Consider the following 19,637-nt stretch of genomic DNA (forward strand, 5'->3'; position numbering starts at 1 on the left):
AAAATGTTCCTCCACCTCAGTTGTTAGGTCCTCCGCTTCTCATACATTTTTGAAAACATCTCCAAAACATAACTTGTTACAATCTCTCAAGCTGCCCTTTAACTTATCTCTAATATTATTTGGACAGAAAGAAATACCATTCAAAAGAAAAAATTAAAGGAAAAAAGTCTGTAGTATCCTCTTGTCATCTTCTTCCTCTTGCAGTCTATAGCGCACACACATGCTTCAGTTGAGAAGCCTTATCTCACATGGTAGCCCATTTGCTCATATGTTTTATTCAACCTAATTTTGATCTTGCACTTGTTATAATCAGTAAATCAACTGTACTTTCTGCCCTTTATGCGCTGAAATTATTTTTTCTGGGACTTTGGGACTCAGGTATCTGAGTATATCTTGGTTGTGTTTCTAGCTCTGCAGTCATGCTCCCGTCATTTGAACTAAAACCAAGAAAAGTGAAGTACCTTTATCAGAGATTTGCCTGCTATTGATCTAGATTGCAACAAACGCAGGACAACTGTATCTTAATTGGATTACATCACAAAGTTCCCTACAACATTTTCCATCTACTCCATTATAAAATAAGAATTACAAGTCTTCCATTTGCAAGAATGTAAATGGAAGACTTGCCATTCAATACTTCCCCTTCATTGTATGTATCAAGCATTTACTGTCTTGATTTGTTGTTGGGAAAATACGAGCAGAAGTTCCTACTGTGCGTGTTTTGCAAAAACAAATATTATTTTGGGTGAGTTCAAAATCAAATACTAGTGTGTAGAACTGATGCTGTTCAATTAGCACAAGCTCCAAAGACCTTAAACAGAAACTGAGCTGCAAAAAGAATGAAAATAAGGGTTGAAAATAGATACCCCTACAATGACATCACCATGATGTCATGCTGCCATCAGCTGAGGGGCTCATGAGTTTCTGCTTGGTTCGAAAATTCCGAAGCTGTCATCGCTATTATTAATATGGATCTGAGCTTAGATGGATGATTATTTAAGAATGTTACACAACTTATTTATGAAGTTACATGACTTATTTCTGACGTACTCTGTTTATGTTTGATCAGTAGCAGTTTTTTTTTCTAATTTACAACATTATTTTGGGTGGGGAAATTAGCTTGAGATTAGAAGTTGCATTAGAATGGGTAATCTATATGAATAGATAGATACAGATGCACTATGTCCTGCATTATATTTGTTGTTTTTGTCTGTGGGAAATTTGTTGAACTGGTCCTGCATTATATTTGTTGGTTTTGGCTGTGGAAAATTTGTTGAACATTGATCGAATTTTTGTTTTTTGTGAAGGATTACAATTTCTAGTTGGGATATGTTTTTGAATTTCTTCATTTTGTTACTCAATGATTCTGTGTTATGCATACCTTAATGGTACGATAAGGATGAGATCAAGCACACACTAAGATCATTCATCTGAAACTGATGAGGAAGTTGAGGCAAAGGTAAGGTCATTCATCTGGAATAACTGTATCACTGAATCCATCAAGTCATGTTGAACTCAGCTGCACTATTGAAGTTGTCTCTGTTTGATATTTGTGTTCCTAGTCCTGCTACCCACTTCATACTTGCTGTTTGTCGGTCATCCAGTGACTCACAATGCCTTAAATTTGGTCACTATTATTATTTTTTCTTTCGTTGATGAAATGATTGTCTTGAACAAATCTCTATTCTTTGCTAATCATTTCCATTCTTGTTGGCTTTTTGAAATCTGACAATTGTTGGGTTAGTTTTCACTTTGTTCAATGAGGTTTGGATCATGGATCCATGAGAAAGAATGATTGGTAGGTCTTCAATCATAGAACGTCTGTCATTCTGAAGAAGTGGTCTGGGGTGCTTCCATGGCTATCTGTTACATGATTATTGTATTGATGTCCAATCTACTTGAAGGTGAAAATTGTGGGAGATTATGTAAAATGTCAATGGCTTTACTGAGTTTTACTATGATAATTAGAGAGACCCATTGTGTTAGTGTGCCCTTTTTTCACAGCTTAGAAGGTGAGACACATCATTTGGAAAAAGTTAATCTTCAGCCCAATGGTTCACGGACCTGTCGTCAAATGCCTCGTGATCTGAACCGTTGGATCCCACAGATGTTCTGATTGTAACTTTGGTGATCTGTCGTCATCACTTTTGATCTCTCAATCATGTAGGGCCCATGTGAATCTAATGGTTGAAATAGGTGGACCAATGACTCATTCATGGGTTGCGGTTGACAAGAGCAGATTGAAGAGATGCATGCATTAGTTTCTTTCCTACGTTACTACCCATGTGAGGGAAAGGAAACAGTGACATAAAGGCCCCGTTAAAGTGAGTGAAAAAGTGAAGGGGGAAGGGAGAAGGTATAGGTTAGTGGAAAAAGTCATGTGTCCGTATGTGAGAGAGGGACATGCTGAATTATGGCAGTTCATGTGACCTACAAAATTTACAATATTTGAGTGCAGTACCTAACTGGCCAAACACACATGGCTTCTCCTTTCCATCCTACAAAGTGGGGTCTCCTTTACTGTGTACTATCTCCAATGTCCACATTCCTACCACTTTCAATTTCTCTGCAATTCCTTGGGTCTGTTTGGTTGCGCAGAATATACTCGGAGAGTAGTGGAATAAGTAGTCAACCGGGAGAAGACAAGCATTTGGATTTGCCTTGAATTACCTCCGAGAATAGTGGTTGTGTGGCATAGACTCAGAGAGTAGGGGAATAGGTAGGTTTCATTGCCAATAGAGGGAAGAGAAATAAGAGAGAAAAAACACCGTTCCCAAGAAATTTCAAGCAAAGTTCTACATTTTTTGTGCAACAAAACATGCCCTAGTGTATGAATAGGGTTGCAACTTGGGTTGGGCAGGTTGGATTTTTGAGAACCTTAGCCCACCTGAGAAATTATTTCTGGCCGGACCCAGCGACCCAACTCCAGATCCATGATTTCTAAACCCAACCAAGGTAATTTTCGGGCTAGGTCAATGCAGGTCGGTTAACACCCAACCCAAGTTGCAACCTTATGTAAAATGCAACGTAAAACCCGACCCAAGTTGCAACCTTATGTATGATATAATATAGTTCATAGTTTTAAATTTCGACTGAAATCCGAAATTTTGGGTTTCGGTCGAGACCGAAACCAAAATTGGGTATACCGAAACGTTACCAAATTTCGACCAACGTTGAACCAGTGATTCCATGTTGCAACACATGTGTTGTGATCTGTGCAGCGTGAAGCTACTGTATATATCGAAACCATGATGCATATTTTCTTGCAATCCACGCTCATTTTGCTTAGAATTTAGAAGGATATTCATTTGTTTAAGTTATGAAAATAGGATTTCTTTATTGTAGTGTCATGAGACTCCCATGTGGAGGGTCGAGCCATGTGCTACAATGGTTAGGTCACGTGGGTTTGGAAGCTTTTCAAAAAGAATAATGACTGAATAAAGGTAAACTATACAGCAAAGCTCGGTGTATAATCACCCTCTAGCCATTATTTGTCAGGAAGCCTATGAATCCAAGCTGGGTTTATGTGACGAGGATTGATGTCTATGTGCACCAAAGAAACTGTGTTCAGGGTTCATACACTGATTTTCGGTGTATATTTTTACACATTATTCTAGAAAATTGAAACTTGGAAGAAGGAAAAAGCAGATGTGGGCTCTCTTTTTCTGCTGTCGTTGTACTATGTGCGCATTTTAGAGAAGGGCACTACAGTAAGTTAAAAAAGAAAAGGAGAGCAGATAAGGTGAAGCCGACCAAAAAATCGGGGCAGGAGTCACTTAAGTCATGAGTGCGTGGGAAAGTGTAGAAGGCCTCGTGGACTGTCTCCTTACCAACTTACACCACCACCTCTCTCTCTCTCTCTCTCTCTCTCTCTCTCTCTCTCTCTCTCTCTCTCTGCATATGAAATGAAAATGACTAACATCTCTCTCACACACACAGATTTACCTTTGTCAATCGATTTACCTATGTCTTAGTCACAATCCGTTTGGATCTCTTAGGCCCTGTTTATTTTAGATTATGACAACCGATTGTCATTCCGAAACCTATTATTGGACTCAAAATTAAATGTAATTTTGAGCCCACTAATAGGTTTTGAACTGGCAATCGTTTGTCATAATAAAAAAAAACGAACAGGGCGTTAGGCTGTGTTTGGTTTGGATTTTGAGAATCGATTTTGAGCCCCAAAGCCCTAAATTGATTATTGGACTCAAGGTGCAACTTGGATCGGGCTCAACCAGAATTGACAGGTTCAACCCGATTCTGGCTTAGGTTGGGTTGGCATTTCCTATGGTTAGGTTGGGTTAGGGTTTGCGAAAAGCCAATTCGATTTAATTTCGTGTTGGGTTATGGTTGAGGCTTTGTCAACCCGACCTGACTTTCGTCCTCTAATTTTATCGTGATTTTCTTAAGGTTATGTATTTTTCTATTCGGCCCTAGGAACCATAACCCAACACTATCCGATTTGGGAAAAACAGGTTAGATGGGTTGGGTTAGCGTTGAGAGATTTAGAGTCGGGTTGGGTTGGGATTGACCATCCTAAACGAGGCTTGGGTTGGGTCAGGTTATGGTTGAGGGAATGCTTTCTCGGGTTGGGCTAGGGTTGGCCTCAACCCGACCTGAGTCGCACTCCTACAAAATTAAACTCAAAATCTAAAATAAACAAGGCGCTCATCCGTCCAAGCCTTTCGGAGTGCTCTTCGGAAATACATTCTTGAGTGGGCCATTGATCTGTTTCGAATTGGACCTTCCATATCAGAGTGTCCTAGTGCTGAGACATTATACACAATTAATGCTAATGATTGGGTGTGTCTAACAAGTAATAATAGAAAATGGGTTCCTTAAAATTTCATTTATTGTGCATTGAAAAAGTTATGGAAATGATCTGATCACACGCCAATTGATCTGAACCGTCCGTAGACTACAGATTACAACTTTAGATGCTCTTAATAATGTCCTCTGGCTGACATTATACACAGTTAGTGCTTATATTTGGCAATCATAGAATATTAGCTTACCCAGGGAGGGCAGGAGAGGAATAGTCAATGTTTCATTCCTTCTCATTGGCATCAATACAAAATGCTAGATGTTACAGAGATGACTGTGAAATCGGAATCCAACGCCTGAGACCTTCCCAAGGGCCAGGCCGGAATAATGTTGACTTGATAAGAAAAATAAGGTCAAAGTTTACTGAAAAGGACCCACTTCTTTACAATATCCCCTAGACGCATAGTGGTGAATGATAAATAAAATGAATGAATTCCCAACATCATGATAGAAATATTTTAGGGCCTGTTTGGATTGTAGGAAAAACATTTCTTGGGAATTTTTTTTAGGAAAATTTTCCGTACAAGTGATATGATTAACTTACTTTTTTCGTGTGTAATTAAACAATGGAAAAGCAAGAAATTTTGAAAAAAAAAAAAAAAAAAAATCTTTACCGAACTTTTCGAGAAAATTCCTGGAATCCAAATAGGGGGTTTAGGAAAGACAAGTAAAGTGGTGGATAAAGGGGATGATATATGTTTTGTTTGCTAAACTAATCAATATTTTTAAGTTAGTTTATATTTTCCTTGGAAAGCACCATATTTGATATATTTTTATACAGTGTCCACATGTACGTGGAAGTATTTTTTAAAAATTAAAGTGGGAATTAAAACTATTCATTTATTGGGCCCCAACTTAAATAGGCCATGCCCTGAAATCATGTCCATTGGATCAGGGGCGGAGCTACATGTACCATAAGGGGGTTAGCTTCCCCTCTTGAGTTGGGCCAAACTCCTTAATAGGCCCAACTCGATTAGGCTCAGCCCCCTTCAAAATTTGAACCCTGCCCCCCTTATGTATAAATCCTGGCTCCGCCACTGCATTGTATGATCCTAACCTTTTGATTTGCAGAGCGACAGCACATTATAGAAACCACTGAAGATCAAAGGATTAGAATTAAACTATGGAGACGATGTTTAGGGCAATGTCTTAGAAAGCCATTGTTTTAAAAGTTGGACCATGATTGAAAAGGAAAAGTTGTAAGGGACGAATGAAAATGTTATTAATAAATTAATTTTAAAATTTTTTAAAGAACAAGAAAAATGAAAAATATTTAAAAAAAATAAAGCAATCGTAATGATGATCAGATAGCAAACACTTAACTTCTAACTTGGAGAGTTAAAAGAAAATCATGAAGTTAATACCTTTTAATTAAAATTTCTTTCAACTAATAACATAAATCGGTAGATTATAGACATTATTGATTTTGTCTTCATTCACGGGGTGGCTGCTCTCAAATGCAACAACCCATCTGCGAAATGCCTCCTGTGATGGACTTTAGCAAATCCCTCCCCGCCCTCTTTTTTTATGCTTAAAGGCAATGATATAGTAAGTAATTAAGAGGTTAACTTAGTATATAAATGAACCTTCTGGTATGCATCAACCTGGCCTGTTTGGAATGTTCACACAATCTAATTTAGAAACGAGGGGTTTAATTTGTTTTGGTCTGGTTTTTCAACTATTGCAGAAAACCCCAAAAAAGAAAAATTAGCAGTATAGGATTGTTCATTTAATGGATGGATGTCAATAAAAAAATATGTAAAAAAATGGATGGTTTCAGTAAAAAAATATGTAAAAATCCACATGGAAAGCAGAAAATTCAAGATAATAATGCAGTAATTGGGCTATTTTTCAATTAATGTGGGGCTAGCTGGATGAACATCTAGATCTACATCTACTCCTTATTCCATTTTAGACTATGGGTCACCAAATGGAGCCCAATTTATAACTTTCTCATATGAAAGGAAAGTGAATTCATAAGAGCAAAAAGTAAATTTTAGTTCCATTATCAATTATTCCGAATTCAGTCACCATCTATGAACAGAGAATCCAATAAAACAGATTAATTTTTTCTGATCTAAGAGAATGGCCCTGCAATATTCCCCACCTCCCATTCAGCAAAGAAAAAGTGACCTTCAGCTGACCACCTATCTTTGTCTTGCCCCTTGAATAAAAACACCAACCCCTCGCCTGTCTCTCTCACTATCTTCATATTTCCACTGTATGTCATGGACCAGAGGAATCTAAGCTTTTTCCCATTTCATGTCTCTATTTTCACCCCAACCTAAAAAACAACCCCAAGAAAATATCCAGCCAGACCCACATCCCTTTATCCCACCAACTCTTCCAAATACAGTTAAAATTAGCTCTTTGGGTACCCTTTCCTTCCATTCTTCCCTTCTCCTTGAAGGGTCTTTAATGGATTTTGCCTCTTTTTCTCCCCAAGGTACAGTTTCCTTTCTTCTTTTATGGCTTTGGCTCAGCTGTAATGGGTCTGCTTTATACACCCATATAGCTGTATGATTCTGCATTTATTTCCACTGAATTTATGTCCATTTTTCGTTTTCCTTTTTGTTCTCCTAAATTATTCTCAAAGCTTTTGGGTTTCCTTTAATTTCATGCTTCAACCCCAAGTGGGTTTTGCTTCTTTTCCCTTCTAAGCCATTAGTTCCTTTTCCATTTTCCTCTGTGATTTGATATGGCCTGAGTATTTTCTACTTTTCTTCTAAACTTGTATCTTGGTTTCTCTGTAGTTTCTTGCTGTGGGCTCAATGGGTCTCTCTTAAATTTATGGCTTGAGTATTTTCTACTTTTCTTCTAAACTTGTATCTTGGTTTCTATGTAATTTGGGCTTGAGTATTTTCTACTTTTTTTTCTAAACTTGTACCTTGGTTTCTCTGTAATTTCTTGCTGTGAGCTCAATGGGTATCTTGGTTTCTCTGTAATTTCTTGTAGTAAGCTCAATGGGTCTTTCTTAAATTTCCCTCCAGTGCCTTGTCCTTCTGAGCTATGAATTGAACTTTCTGAAATCTCTTTAATCTCCAATGCCTCCTTCATACTTCCCTCTGAGGTGGGAGAGCACTGGAGACCAGTGGTGGTATGCCTGCCCCATTGATTGGGCAGCTGCCAATGGCCACTATGACCTAGTTCGCGAGCTCCTTCGCCTCGACGCCAACCTCCTCATCAAACTCACCTCCCTCCGTCGAATCCGCCGCCTCGAAACCGTCTGGGACGATGATGCCCAGTTCGTAGACGCCGCCAAATGTCGTTCCCAAATCGCTCAAAACCTCCTCCTAGAATGTGAAACTAAGAAAGGAAAAAATTCCTTAATCCGCGCTGGCTATGGAGGGTGGCTTCTATACACTGCTGCCTCAGCAGGGGATATGGGTTTTGTTCTTGAATTGCTCGAAAAAGACCCTCTCCTTGTTTTCGGAGAAGGGGAGTATGGTGTCACCGATATATTCTATGCGGCCGCACGGAGCAAGAGTTCTGAGGTTTTTAGGGTCCTGTTTGATTATTCTGTTGTTCCGCGGTGTTCTTTGGGGAGTGGTGGAGAATTGGAGGAGCGATCGGGTGGTGTTCCTTCGGTTTTTAGGTGGGAGATGATGAATAGGGCTGTCCATGCTGCTGCTAGAGGGGGGAATTTGGAGATATTAAGGGAGCTTCTTGGAGAATGCTCTGAAGTATTGGCTTATAGAGATGTACAGGATTCTACTATCTTGCACGCAGCCTCTGGTAGAGGACAAGTTGAGGTGAAGTTTTACTGTGGATTGTGCACAACTGATTGGATTCATTTGTTCATATGTTGAATTTTGCTATTCTATTAATCCCACTTTTTTCTGCTTGATAGTTTTCTATGGGACTAATCAGTTCTAAATAACTCTTGGTTTATTGTTATGAATAGTTACTGATATTATGCAATTTAATGCAAGTATCAGCTTGGTTAGTGAAATCTTTTTCAAGAAGATGCTATATTCATCTAACTTTAGCCATTTCTGCAATAATTCTGGTTGAGAGTTATGATTTGATTAATCAAATGGTATAACGCATGCTTCAACAACTGATGCAGCATGTAATATAGTTTCCTTGCTATCATTCCTAAAAATCCAAAAATAAGATCTTTTTTTCCTTTTAGATCTTTATCTCAGCTGCTGAATTCATTATTTTGTTGTTCGTATTTATGTCAAGGCTCTAGTTATAGGATGCTTCTGTTGTGTACAAATTTACCTTCTGTTGAAATCTATTCCTTTTGATAGTTATCTTGTGTATGATGCACTCTATTCAAAAATCATCACCTGGATGAATTGTCATGATAATAAAATTCTGATAAAATGATGGCTGCTATGTAACTGAGTTCTTGGTGCATCATTTTTTGGCTTGTGTAAAATAAAAGAAATGAAGAATATGGTGCTTGAATTTCAGCTAAAATTGTATGTGCAGGCTTATTCCTAAATCCTAATTGTATGAGAGACTTCACATGCCTTTGTGAAAATTTGTATGGGCAGGCTTATTCCTAAATCCTAATTGTATGAGAGACTTCACACTTACACTCACACTTACACTCACACTCACAAGCACAAGCACACGCACACGCACGCTCACACCCACACTCATACGCATACGCACACACACACACCAACTTAGTTCTAAATACAGAATTTGAGATCAGTCCTCTGACCCTCTCCCATTGGGATCATCAAATGGGATTATCATGCCTCCGGTCATTTATTATACTCTTAGTAACCCAAACTACACAAAGATCTGTTTTAAAAAGTATCTGGGCAGCCCCTTCAGCAGTGATTCACTTTCCTTAATGGTGTCATCAAAGCCATTCGCGTAAAGTATCAAATCACAATAATATAATCATTTCTGCTTTTGGACCACTTGTCCCCTCGCTGTAATGATATTTTCATTTTAATAAAAGTCGTTATGTTTCAAAAATAAAAAAAAATCATTTCCGCTTTTAGTAACTGGAGGAAATATATGAACATTACTTCATGGTCATCTTGGCACATGAAGTGGTGCATATAAATACTTAACACTATACACTAAATTACACCAACTCTACTTGCATATAAGCCAAAGAACATACCTTTGCAAATTGGCTATTGTTTTGTATAAACCAAAGTCCCATGCAACTAATGATGACTGTGCCTCCTGTATCAATTTCAACCTACAGTCCTATGTAACAAAACTGCTTTTTCTTGAAAGAAGAGCCTATCTTTCAAATGATATTCATCTACTCTGCTGCTGTTCTCTTGACCTTAACGATATATTCCTTTAAACTTGCCATCCTCCATGTGTTAGATCTTTTCAAAGGTCAAATTGAAGTGCTTCCAATGCAGTAACTATGGCAAACTTTTTCTCGGGCGATAACCAATCAAGGAAGGTATTTGCCTTTCCTAGTTGTACTTTATCAACAAATTAATTTGTTGCAAATATCCCATCAACTTAAATTGCCTTTCCAATTGAAACTTACCTTGAGTATGCAAGCACTTCAATGGTTCAGGATTAGTATATAGGATTGTCTCCGTACCTCTTCATTTCTCAACTCTTTATCATAGTTCTAATAATCGAGTGCAACTCCTTGAAAAACATAGAAAAATAGCAAATTGGCCTACCGCCTTGAAGTAACTCAGCTCGCATGACATGGTTTTAAATTTCGGCCGAAATTTTGACCGAATTTTCGGATTTCGGCTGGGACTGAAATTTACAACCGAAACCGAAATTTAAAAATTTCGTCCAATATTAGAAGATTTCTACCGAAATTTTGTTTTCGGCTTAGACCAAAACTGAAACTGAAATTTCAATCCTTGCGCACGAATAACAAGAGTGAAGAGATACAAATTATCACCCATCTAATCCTCTTTCTTCTAAACCCGCGGGGCAAAATCCGATCCGATTGTGTACAAATAAACGGAAAATAAGAAAATAAAAGCAAGCCACAAGATCAACACTCAGCTTTACATGGCTCGACCAAGATGCCTACGTCTACGGGCGAAAACACAGAAAAGCAATATACTAGTATTATAATGGGTTAACCCAAACCCACAACCCTTTTGCCCTCTCACCCATGATTGTACAAGAGAATAACCCGAGAAGAAACCTGAAAAAAAATAACAAGAAGAAAAAACACTTCTCTCTACCTTTCTCTCTCCCTCTTTCTCATTCAGACCCAAGAGAAAACTCATGCCCAAGCCTCTTGCAGCCACCCACTCACAAGAGAAGAAACGAGATTCTCTTATACTTAGGGGCCGTTTGGATACGTGGATTTTTGAATCCAGGTTTTTAGCTTGAAAACAGTGTAAAAGATGGTTCATGATCAAGTTGCTGCTGCTGTCCTGGCAGTGTTTCTTGGATTTTAAGTGAGAAAATCAGGTTTTAAAAATCTCTCCTGCATCCTAAGATTTCTAAAACCTGGAAATATGGGAGGATCTGCTACTCTCTTGCTGACGGAAAGAAGGGCGAGAAGTAAAAAACGACGGCTGGTCCGCTTCTTCTCTTGTCTCTTAGCTACAATTTTGAAGAAATCCCGGATTCTAAAATCCGCGTATCCAAACGACCCCTTAGGTTTTTCCAAAAAACCTAAAAAATATTTCTATTGCTACAACCGTGCCCCTGTTGTAATAGGAAGCAAGGCGACTTTCTCAACAGTATCTACATAAAGACACATGAGACAGAAAGGTTTCCATTTTCTTCAGAGTGAAATGGAAGCAGCAGAAATCCATTCTCCTGCCTGAATAGGATTTTAGGAGGTTGTAGTTACTTCTAACTTTATTTGTGCATTTTACCCTGCTCTAGCTATTTTTTCTGTTCTTTAAACACTTACATCCACACCTTATCATTTATCTATATCAAAGTGAGGGAAGGTATCGACATAAAGACACGCGAGACAGAAATGTTTCCATTTCCTTCAGAGTGAAATGGAAGCTGCGGAGATCCATTCTCCTGCCTGAATAGGATTTTAGGTGGTTGTAGTTACTGCTAACTGTATCTGTGCATTTTACCCTTCTGTAGCTATTTTTCCATTCTTTAAAGTTTAAACACTGACATGCACATACCCAAATCAAATAATGGAGATATAATGTACTCTCTTCTTCTTCTTCTTCTTTTTCCTTTTTTTTTTTTGTGCGTATTGTCTAACTCTGATTCATTCAAGCAGGTGGTTAAGGATCTGGTCGAATCTTTTGATATTATCTCATGTACAGATAATCAAGGCAATACAGCATTGCATATTGCTGCTTACCGAGGGCATTTAGCTGTGGTGAAGATTCTTATTCTTGCATCTCCCTCATCTACATCTTTGACAAATAGTGCCGGTGATACTTTCCTCCATATGGCAGTAGCTGGTTTCAGAACTCCTGGGTTTCGAAGGTTGGATCGACAAATTGAGCTTATAAAGGATTTGGTGTGTGGAAGGGTAATAAATTTGCGAGAGATCATCAATACCAGGAATAATGGTGGAAGAACTGCACTTCACATGGCTGTCATTGGGAACATCCATTCCAATCTTGTCGAGCTCCTTATGTCTGTTCCCTCGATTGATCTAAATATCCGTGATGTGGATGGTTTGACTCCGTTGGATCTTCTCAGTCAACGCCCCCGATCAGCATCATCGGAAATATTGATAAAGCAGCTTATCTCTGCCGGAGGGATTTCAAATTCACAGGATTCTATGGCTAGAAGCGTCATTGTTTCTCACCTAAAGATGCAAGGTATTGGTAGCAGCCCGGGAACATCTTTCAGAATTCCCGATGCGGAGATATTCTTATATACCGGTATTGGAAACGTATCGGATGCTAGTGGCGCCAGTGCTAGGCTGAGTTCATGTTCAAGCACTAGCAAGAGTGAACTTAGTCATTTTGAAAACAACAATGAGTCAGGGAATAAGAAACCCAGTTCTGTTAATTATGCAGCAAGACGTCTGAAAATTCTCCTTGGGTGGCCACGTCGGAAAGAGAAGAAAGTCAATTACAATACAGCAGATTCGTGTAAAATGTCGGGAGACAATGATTCGATGGAATCATATAAGAAATTGAGTGATTTAGATGGGACTCCAACCCCTTTACGACAGAGATTTTCCAAGGTGTCATCACTTCCCAACAATAAGCGTACTCTTTCTGTCAGGAGTTCTTTGCCAAGTCCATCAACCAAGAAGAAATTTGCAGCAGGTCTGTTACATGGGGTCATTCAAGCCATGCCACATTTGGCTTTCCCAACACGCTCACCTTCAAGTTCCGTATCTAGGTCCCCTATGTTGTCACCTACGTTGTTGGATAAACAAAAGGGTATCCTATCCGATAATGAGACCGGTGAACCTTCTAGTTCTAAACTGTCACTTGATGAGGACAACCAAGACATGTCCCAGAAATCAAGCTCCATTAACAATAGGTTGATGAACCAATACTTCTGCTTCGGTGCGCAAGGTCTGTCTGTGGAGGATTCCATTTGTATGCAGCAAAGTAATCGGCCATACAAGCCTTCTGTTCTGTCAATGGGTTGATAGAACTGTTTCGAAGAAGTGAAATGTGGTCTGTTTCTCAAATCAAATCCAAAATTAAAGGCTCTCATGGCAGGGAATCACTCAGCATTCGGAAGGTATAACTCTACTGAATGATGTCCGAGAAGCGTCTTTACTAGCTAGTAGAATAAATGTAGTTATGAATCATGTTATGTTATTGGTATGTAAGGGTGATTAGGATGCATTTCTTGTTTATATCTTAGTTTGATGGGAAGCCCATATGTGTGTCCATGTATAATACACACCTCTTGGTTTGTGATTAACACATAAGTGCTATTTTGTGCTACTCAAATTTAGTGTCTTACCATGATTCTGTGTACTTATGTGTGAGCTACTTCGAGCAGTACTTCAATATAACATGGTACTAAAACAAAGGATATGTTTTATATTTTTCAGTCTGCTTAAGTTTATTTGGATTCAAGTTCAATCGCCATTTTTTTACCTTGTATTTTTAGCTTCCCTTTGCTACCTCGTCTAATTTCTTTATTGTTGTTAGTATATGATTTAAGGGTGCAAAAACTTCATCCCCATCAGGTAACATAAGCCCAACTCAAGTTTGTGTTATTTGTCTACTGTAATATTCTAGTCTTAGAAATGCAAATTGGGCTATGCCAGACCGAGCTTTGGGCGAAACATGAATTGGGTTCGGCCTGAACTGCAAAACATGAATGGATTCGGCCTGAATTCAGATGATTACAAGGTAACGAAGCCGAATGCCAACCCACCTTTCACCCCTAATTTCACTGGTTTCCCAAGTATATTAGCAAATACGTATGCTGAATGACTACATTCTTTGTGATAAGAGTCGAATGTGTTAAGGTCCTAAGTGGGGGTCTGCTTATGTATGGGACTAAGTGGGACCTAGCCCGGTATGGGACAGGTATAAAGGGCCTAGCCTAACGCGCGTTCCATTAGGAGCTTTTGGCATATTGGTCAGGTATCTAGCATTTGGCATCAGAGCAGCCATCACGTCGTGTTTGATTCAAGGAAGGGGCGACCTGTGGAGAGGACTACCTATTAAAAAGCTAGAGTGAAAGCTGCCTTAGTGAAGTTGCCACGGAGTGGGCTGCTGCAAAAGTGGCGACCTTTGGAAAGGTTTATTTGGAAAAAAAGGCCCGAGTGAAAGCTGTTTGAGTGAGCTGTCAAGGACGGGATGCGGAAGTGTTGTGGAAAGTTACGGTCCCGAGTGCGGGGCCAACTTAGGTATGGGACTAGGTGGGACCCATCCTGGTATTGGACAGGTTTAAAGGGCCTAGGCCAATGCATTCCATGAGCTCCGGAGCTTTTCCCGTATTGGTTAGGTCCCTAACAGAATGATGAACTAGGCCACTTTTCCCGTATTGGTTAGGTCCCTAACAGAATGATGAACTAGGCCAGGTTGGGTTTCGAGAGCGGACCCAACTGATTTAGATCATCCATGAGGATGATGTAATTTTCTTCTCAAGAATTGAGTGAGTAGTCCATTAAAAAAACAGAATTGAGTAAGGATGGGCCAGGTTGGGATGGGTCAAGCTTCAAACCTTCTATCCAATGCTTCTTGGATATATCCATTTACTAATGGGCCTACACCTTTTGCTAAAAAGAGAGAGACTTCATACTATATCGAATCATCAAATTGTAGCATCAGACAGCAACTTATCTGATTGAACCTCCCATCTATGTATTTATGTTTGAGCAAGAAAATATTCTCACAATTCTGTACTAGAAAAAACAAAATCACCTTGATTTGCATAAACCTCATGTTTGCTTGTCCAGTCCCTACTTGAACAGTCTAGTAGAAGGCACTTGAAATGATCTATACCTGCATCCAAACCTTTATGAACACTGCCTCTGTTAGATAACATTAAGGTTGTTGAGAAAATCTGCCGGGCAATCCGATCCGATCGTGCACAAATTAACGGAAAAATAAAATAAACAAACAAACAAGCCACAAGATGAATACCAAGATTTTACGTGGTTCGGCCAAGCCTACTCCACGGGCGAGAAACACGATCTTCCACTATGAGAAAAACAATATACAAGGATTACAATGGATTAATCTCAAACCCACAAACCCGCTACCCTTTGCTTGCTTCTCACACCCAAGACCGTACACAAAAGATAACGCGAGAGATAAACCAGAAAAAGAACCCAAGAGAAAACCCCGAGATGAAAAACATCTTCTCCCTGTCTCTCTCTTTTTCTTCTCTCTCCTTTGGCAGCCGGCACACCAAAGACGTGTTGCTTCGCCGCAACCCAAGAGAACAACACTTCTCTTTTTATAGTTTAGTTTTCCCCAAAAGCTAAAAATAGAAATCTTTATTTTTACCTTTGCCTTCCCACCCAAGCAACCACCGTCTTGGGTGGGAAATAAGGCAACTTTCCCAACAATCTCCACCTTGGCTTATTTCCCAGCCACCTGAAGATTTTCCATTGATGTCGCCACACGCTATCGCAGCAAACTACCATTGGCCTTCCGAAGTACCAGCTACACACCCTCGAATCACCTTGGTTCTGACTCCTCCCGATTCGATCAACACGGCCAATGCACATGTGTAGCTGCCAACCCGTTGATTCACCTAGTCAACCTTGGAGAGGGATCTCGATCCATCCTCCCCAACGCAGATACCGTCATCCTCTCACGCTTGCCATCATTTTCCTTCAATGCCTTAGCCAAGCCCTGTTGAATTAGGATGTCCTTTACCCTCATCTGCCATAAGGTGAAATTGCCTTTTCCGTCAAATCTGTCGATGTTGAGCTGAGTAGAACTTGATTTTACCGACATCTCAGATTACTCCGCTCTTCACGGTGTAGCGTTCCACCTCGAGCGAGAATCTTTCTTGGACAATCTTTCTACTCCCAAAAATCGCTCTAACCGTGATCCAACCACAACACCCACTATCACTCCACCTGACCTCGACGATCGCTCAACCTGAGCTCTAATACCACTTGTTGAGAAAATCCCCCGGGTAAAACAATTCGATCGCGCACAAATTAAACGGAAAAGTAAAATAAACAAACAAACAAGCCACAAGATGAACACCAAGATTTTATGTGTTTCGGCCAAGCCTACTCCATGGGCGAGAAACACGATCTTCCATTATGAGAAAAACAATATACAAGGATTACAATGGATTAATCTCAAACCCACAAGCCCGCAACCCTTTCCTGGCTTCTTACACCCAAGACCGTAGAGAAGAGATAACGCGAGAGATAAACCAGAAAAAGAACCCAAGAGAAAACCCCGAGATGAAAAACATCTTCTCCCTTTCTCTCTCCTTTTCTTCTCTCTCCTTTGGCAGCCGACATACCAAAGATGTCTTGCTTCGCCGCAACTCAAGAGAACAACACTTCTCTTTTTATAGTTTAGTTTTCCGCAAAATCTAAAAATACAAATCTCTATTTTTGCCTTTGCCTTCCCACCCAAGCAACCACCATGGGTGGGAAATAAGGCAACTTTCCCAACAAAGTTGATGAGCAGGTAAATGTGTGAGGCTGCGCTTAATAGACTTCCAACTAGGGTTAGGCTCACTTGTTTATGCATGGAGATTGGAGAATCCAATCACTTTCCTTTATGTGTTGTCTGTCAAGAGGATACCCCCTTATCTTTTGCTATCTTGACAATTTTGGAGGCATATCCGGGAATAAATAATTTAAAACCAAGACTGGTCTCAACTTACCTCTATCCAAAACTTATTCAATTGTGGGATTTTGTATGGTATTTTCAAAATCCCATACAAAATTGTATCCTATGGAAATGATTTTTTGGGCACAATCTATTTACCCCTGCTTTTCCGTGACTCGAACCTGTGACCACCAGCTCACAACGGAGCAACCTTACCGTTGCCCCAAGGCTCGCCCTCTAATGGTAGTGTATACCGTACAATATTTTTTGAAAAATACTGGACTATAAGGGCTTACAACATATAAAAACTCCTGTACTGTAATGACCAATTTGCCTTCCTCGCATGGCCCAGTCTTGCTCTCGTTACTTTTCAACTGGGAAACATTCAAACATCAATGACCATAAATTTTCTAGACAAAATATGTAGGGAGAGCTGATATTGGCATTCTCTGTGTATCTTAAACTTTTCTCATTGATGGTTCAGCATAGAGAGGTAGAATCACAAAAAAAAAAAAAAAAAAAAAAAGAAAGAAAGAAAGAAAGAAAGAGTACTGCAGCGCCCACTTCAAAGGATGATCCAAACCATTCATTTGTTGGGCCACAGCCCCAAAAATCATTTCCATAGGAAGATCCTAACCCTTCAATCTGTAGAGGGACTGCATATAATAGAAACCTCTATAGATCAGAGGGTTAGGTTCATCCTATGGAGATGATGTATAGGGTACAAGCCTATTTATATTATGGCACAACAAATGAACGGTTTGGATAATCCTATGGTGGGTCCAGTGTAGTTTAAAAAATAATGGATTAAAATGACCGATATTTATTGCCAAATCGACACTTAAAACTAAAAATGCCTAAAACAAAATAGAGGAAACCAACTCAATTGGGGAAGACTTTGAACAATTCTTGCAACATGTAATAAAAATATAATAATTTTCAAAGAATGATATAAGAAAATGGAATTCCGCAAATATTTTCTTACACGGAGTCATATTATATGTGTGGATTACATATATGAGGAAAGTGAAGCTACACCGCCGGCTTAAAATACAATGGGCCCACATTGTTTTGGTGATCCAAACCATTTATTTGATTGGCCCTCACATAGATAGGGTGTCCACCAAAAATCAGCTCCATAGAATCATCCCAACCCTTCAAACTGTGGAGGCAAAAATGGACAAATTTGTGAAGGTTTTTACACATTCATTTTTGCCTCCACAAATCGTAGGGTTGGGATGATCCTATGGAGCTGATTTTTGGTGGACACCCTATCTATGTGAGGGCCAATCAAATGAATTCTTTGGATCACCAAAACAATGTGGGCCCATTATATTTTAAGCCGGCGGTGTAGCTAAGTTAGCTACACCGGCGGTGTAGCTTCACTTTCCTCTACATATATTTAAGTTCTAGAAATGATATACTTGTTGGGTTCCAAATCGGCATTAATGTCTCATTAGAAATGATATTAAGCTAAAATAATCGTATTTAAGTACCAATTTTGGTGTCATCCAAAAGGGCCCAGTACAAAGGGGGCAATGGTTCCATCATACTTGATGTTGATTGACTTTGTTAATGAGGAATTTGATACATTTGTGCTCTAATTAAACAACACATTGATGGGGGAACAAATTTGACCCAAGGTCTGATTTTTGGATATGTTAGTTAACATTTCATTTTCATTGATTGGATTCTTTGCCTTTTTCTGCTAATGGGGTTAGTGGCATTGGACTTCAAAGACTCAGTCACACTAAAGTGGTTGGTGAGAGTCCAAGACATTCCCCAGAATCACCCATATAGTTTACTGGACTTCTTTAAAGTGTGACCCACAATCTGCTAAGTCCACCATGGATTCAAAATTCAAAATGACTAAGTCCTTCATAGCGTCTCGACGAACAAAACAGCCATAACTCACCATTCATATGTTTATCAGTAGTGCCAGTACAGGACTAAAGTTCATTCACAAAGCACAAAAGAAGAATGTTTCAAACTTTCATAGTCCTACGCCATTACAAGACAAAACACTAATTTTAAATTTTGAATGACTATTAGTCTTGAGATAAAGAAAAGGTCAACACTTTTTAGTCCTAAATGGAAACATGCATGTTTGTTCAAGAACAAAACTTCGCTCGTACAGTTAGGAGGAAGTTCCTTCAGTACAAATACTTGGCCATGTAAAATTATGGCATGTGTTGCTATCCTAAGAAATAGGGGTTAAGGGTATTTTAGTAGATACAGGCACACGAGTATATTTGAAGGTGCGGAAGGAACTTCCTCCTAACCGTACTGAAGCGAAGTTTTGTTCTTTATTCGAGGGGGTTGATCTTGTAAACCATCATGAGGCAACCGACGAGAGTACAGATATCATATCGAATGGATATGCAATATAAAAAGCTTTGGCTTTGCTATATTGGGAAAGCCCTTAGGCTCTGTTCACTTGTTTTCCCGGGAAAGGAAAATAAATTGTTTCCCGGGATTCTGACGTGGCATTAGGAAAAGAAATCCAGGGAAACTGTGTAGGAAAAGGTTTCCCGCACCTGTTCACGTGAGTAGGATCTATGCAGGAAAATGTTTCCTGAGAAACTGCTTGCCCACCTTTTATCACTAGTTTTCTCGGGAAAGCAAATCCGACCAAAATAATGGGATTTGGTTTCCCCCACGTCATTTTTGGCAATTCCATGTCATTAT

The 19,637-nt window shown here is 39.4% G+C and overlaps 1 protein-coding gene across 1 annotated transcript; it reads left to right on the forward strand.

The window, feature by feature from the left end:
- Positions 1 to 7,112: 7,112 nt before the first annotated feature.
- Positions 7,113 to 13,662, forward strand: LOC143862659 (uncharacterized). Its single transcript, XM_077373727.1, has 2 exons — positions 7,113 to 8,576; positions 11,987 to 13,662. The coding sequence occupies exons 1-2, from the start codon at positions 7,869 to 7,871 to the stop codon at positions 13,325 to 13,327; spliced, it is 2,049 nt and encodes a 682-aa protein (XP_077229842.1). The 5' UTR covers positions 7,113 to 7,868; the 3' UTR covers positions 13,328 to 13,662.
- The last annotated feature ends 5,975 nt before the right edge of the window (positions 13,663 to 19,637 follow it).

Source organism: Tasmannia lanceolata, unplaced genomic scaffold, assembly GCF_043159265.1.
Source record: "Tasmannia lanceolata isolate RefF3 unplaced genomic scaffold, GAP_Taslan_0.1 ptg000037l, whole genome shotgun sequence".
Taxonomy (NCBI): Eukaryota; Viridiplantae; Streptophyta; class Magnoliopsida; order Canellales; family Winteraceae; genus Tasmannia; species Tasmannia lanceolata.

What these genes read in the sequence shown, in the direction of transcription:
- LOC143862659 (XM_077373727.1), top strand. Translation starts at nt 7,869, where the DNA reads ATGCCTCCTTCATACTTCCCTCTGAGGTGGGAGAGCACTGGAGACCAG. An exon ending in CTGGTAGAGGACAAGTTGAG is followed by an intron (nt 8,577 to 11,986) that starts GTGAAGTTTTAC and finishes TCATTCAAGCAG; the next exon opens with GTGGTTAAGGATCTGGTCGA.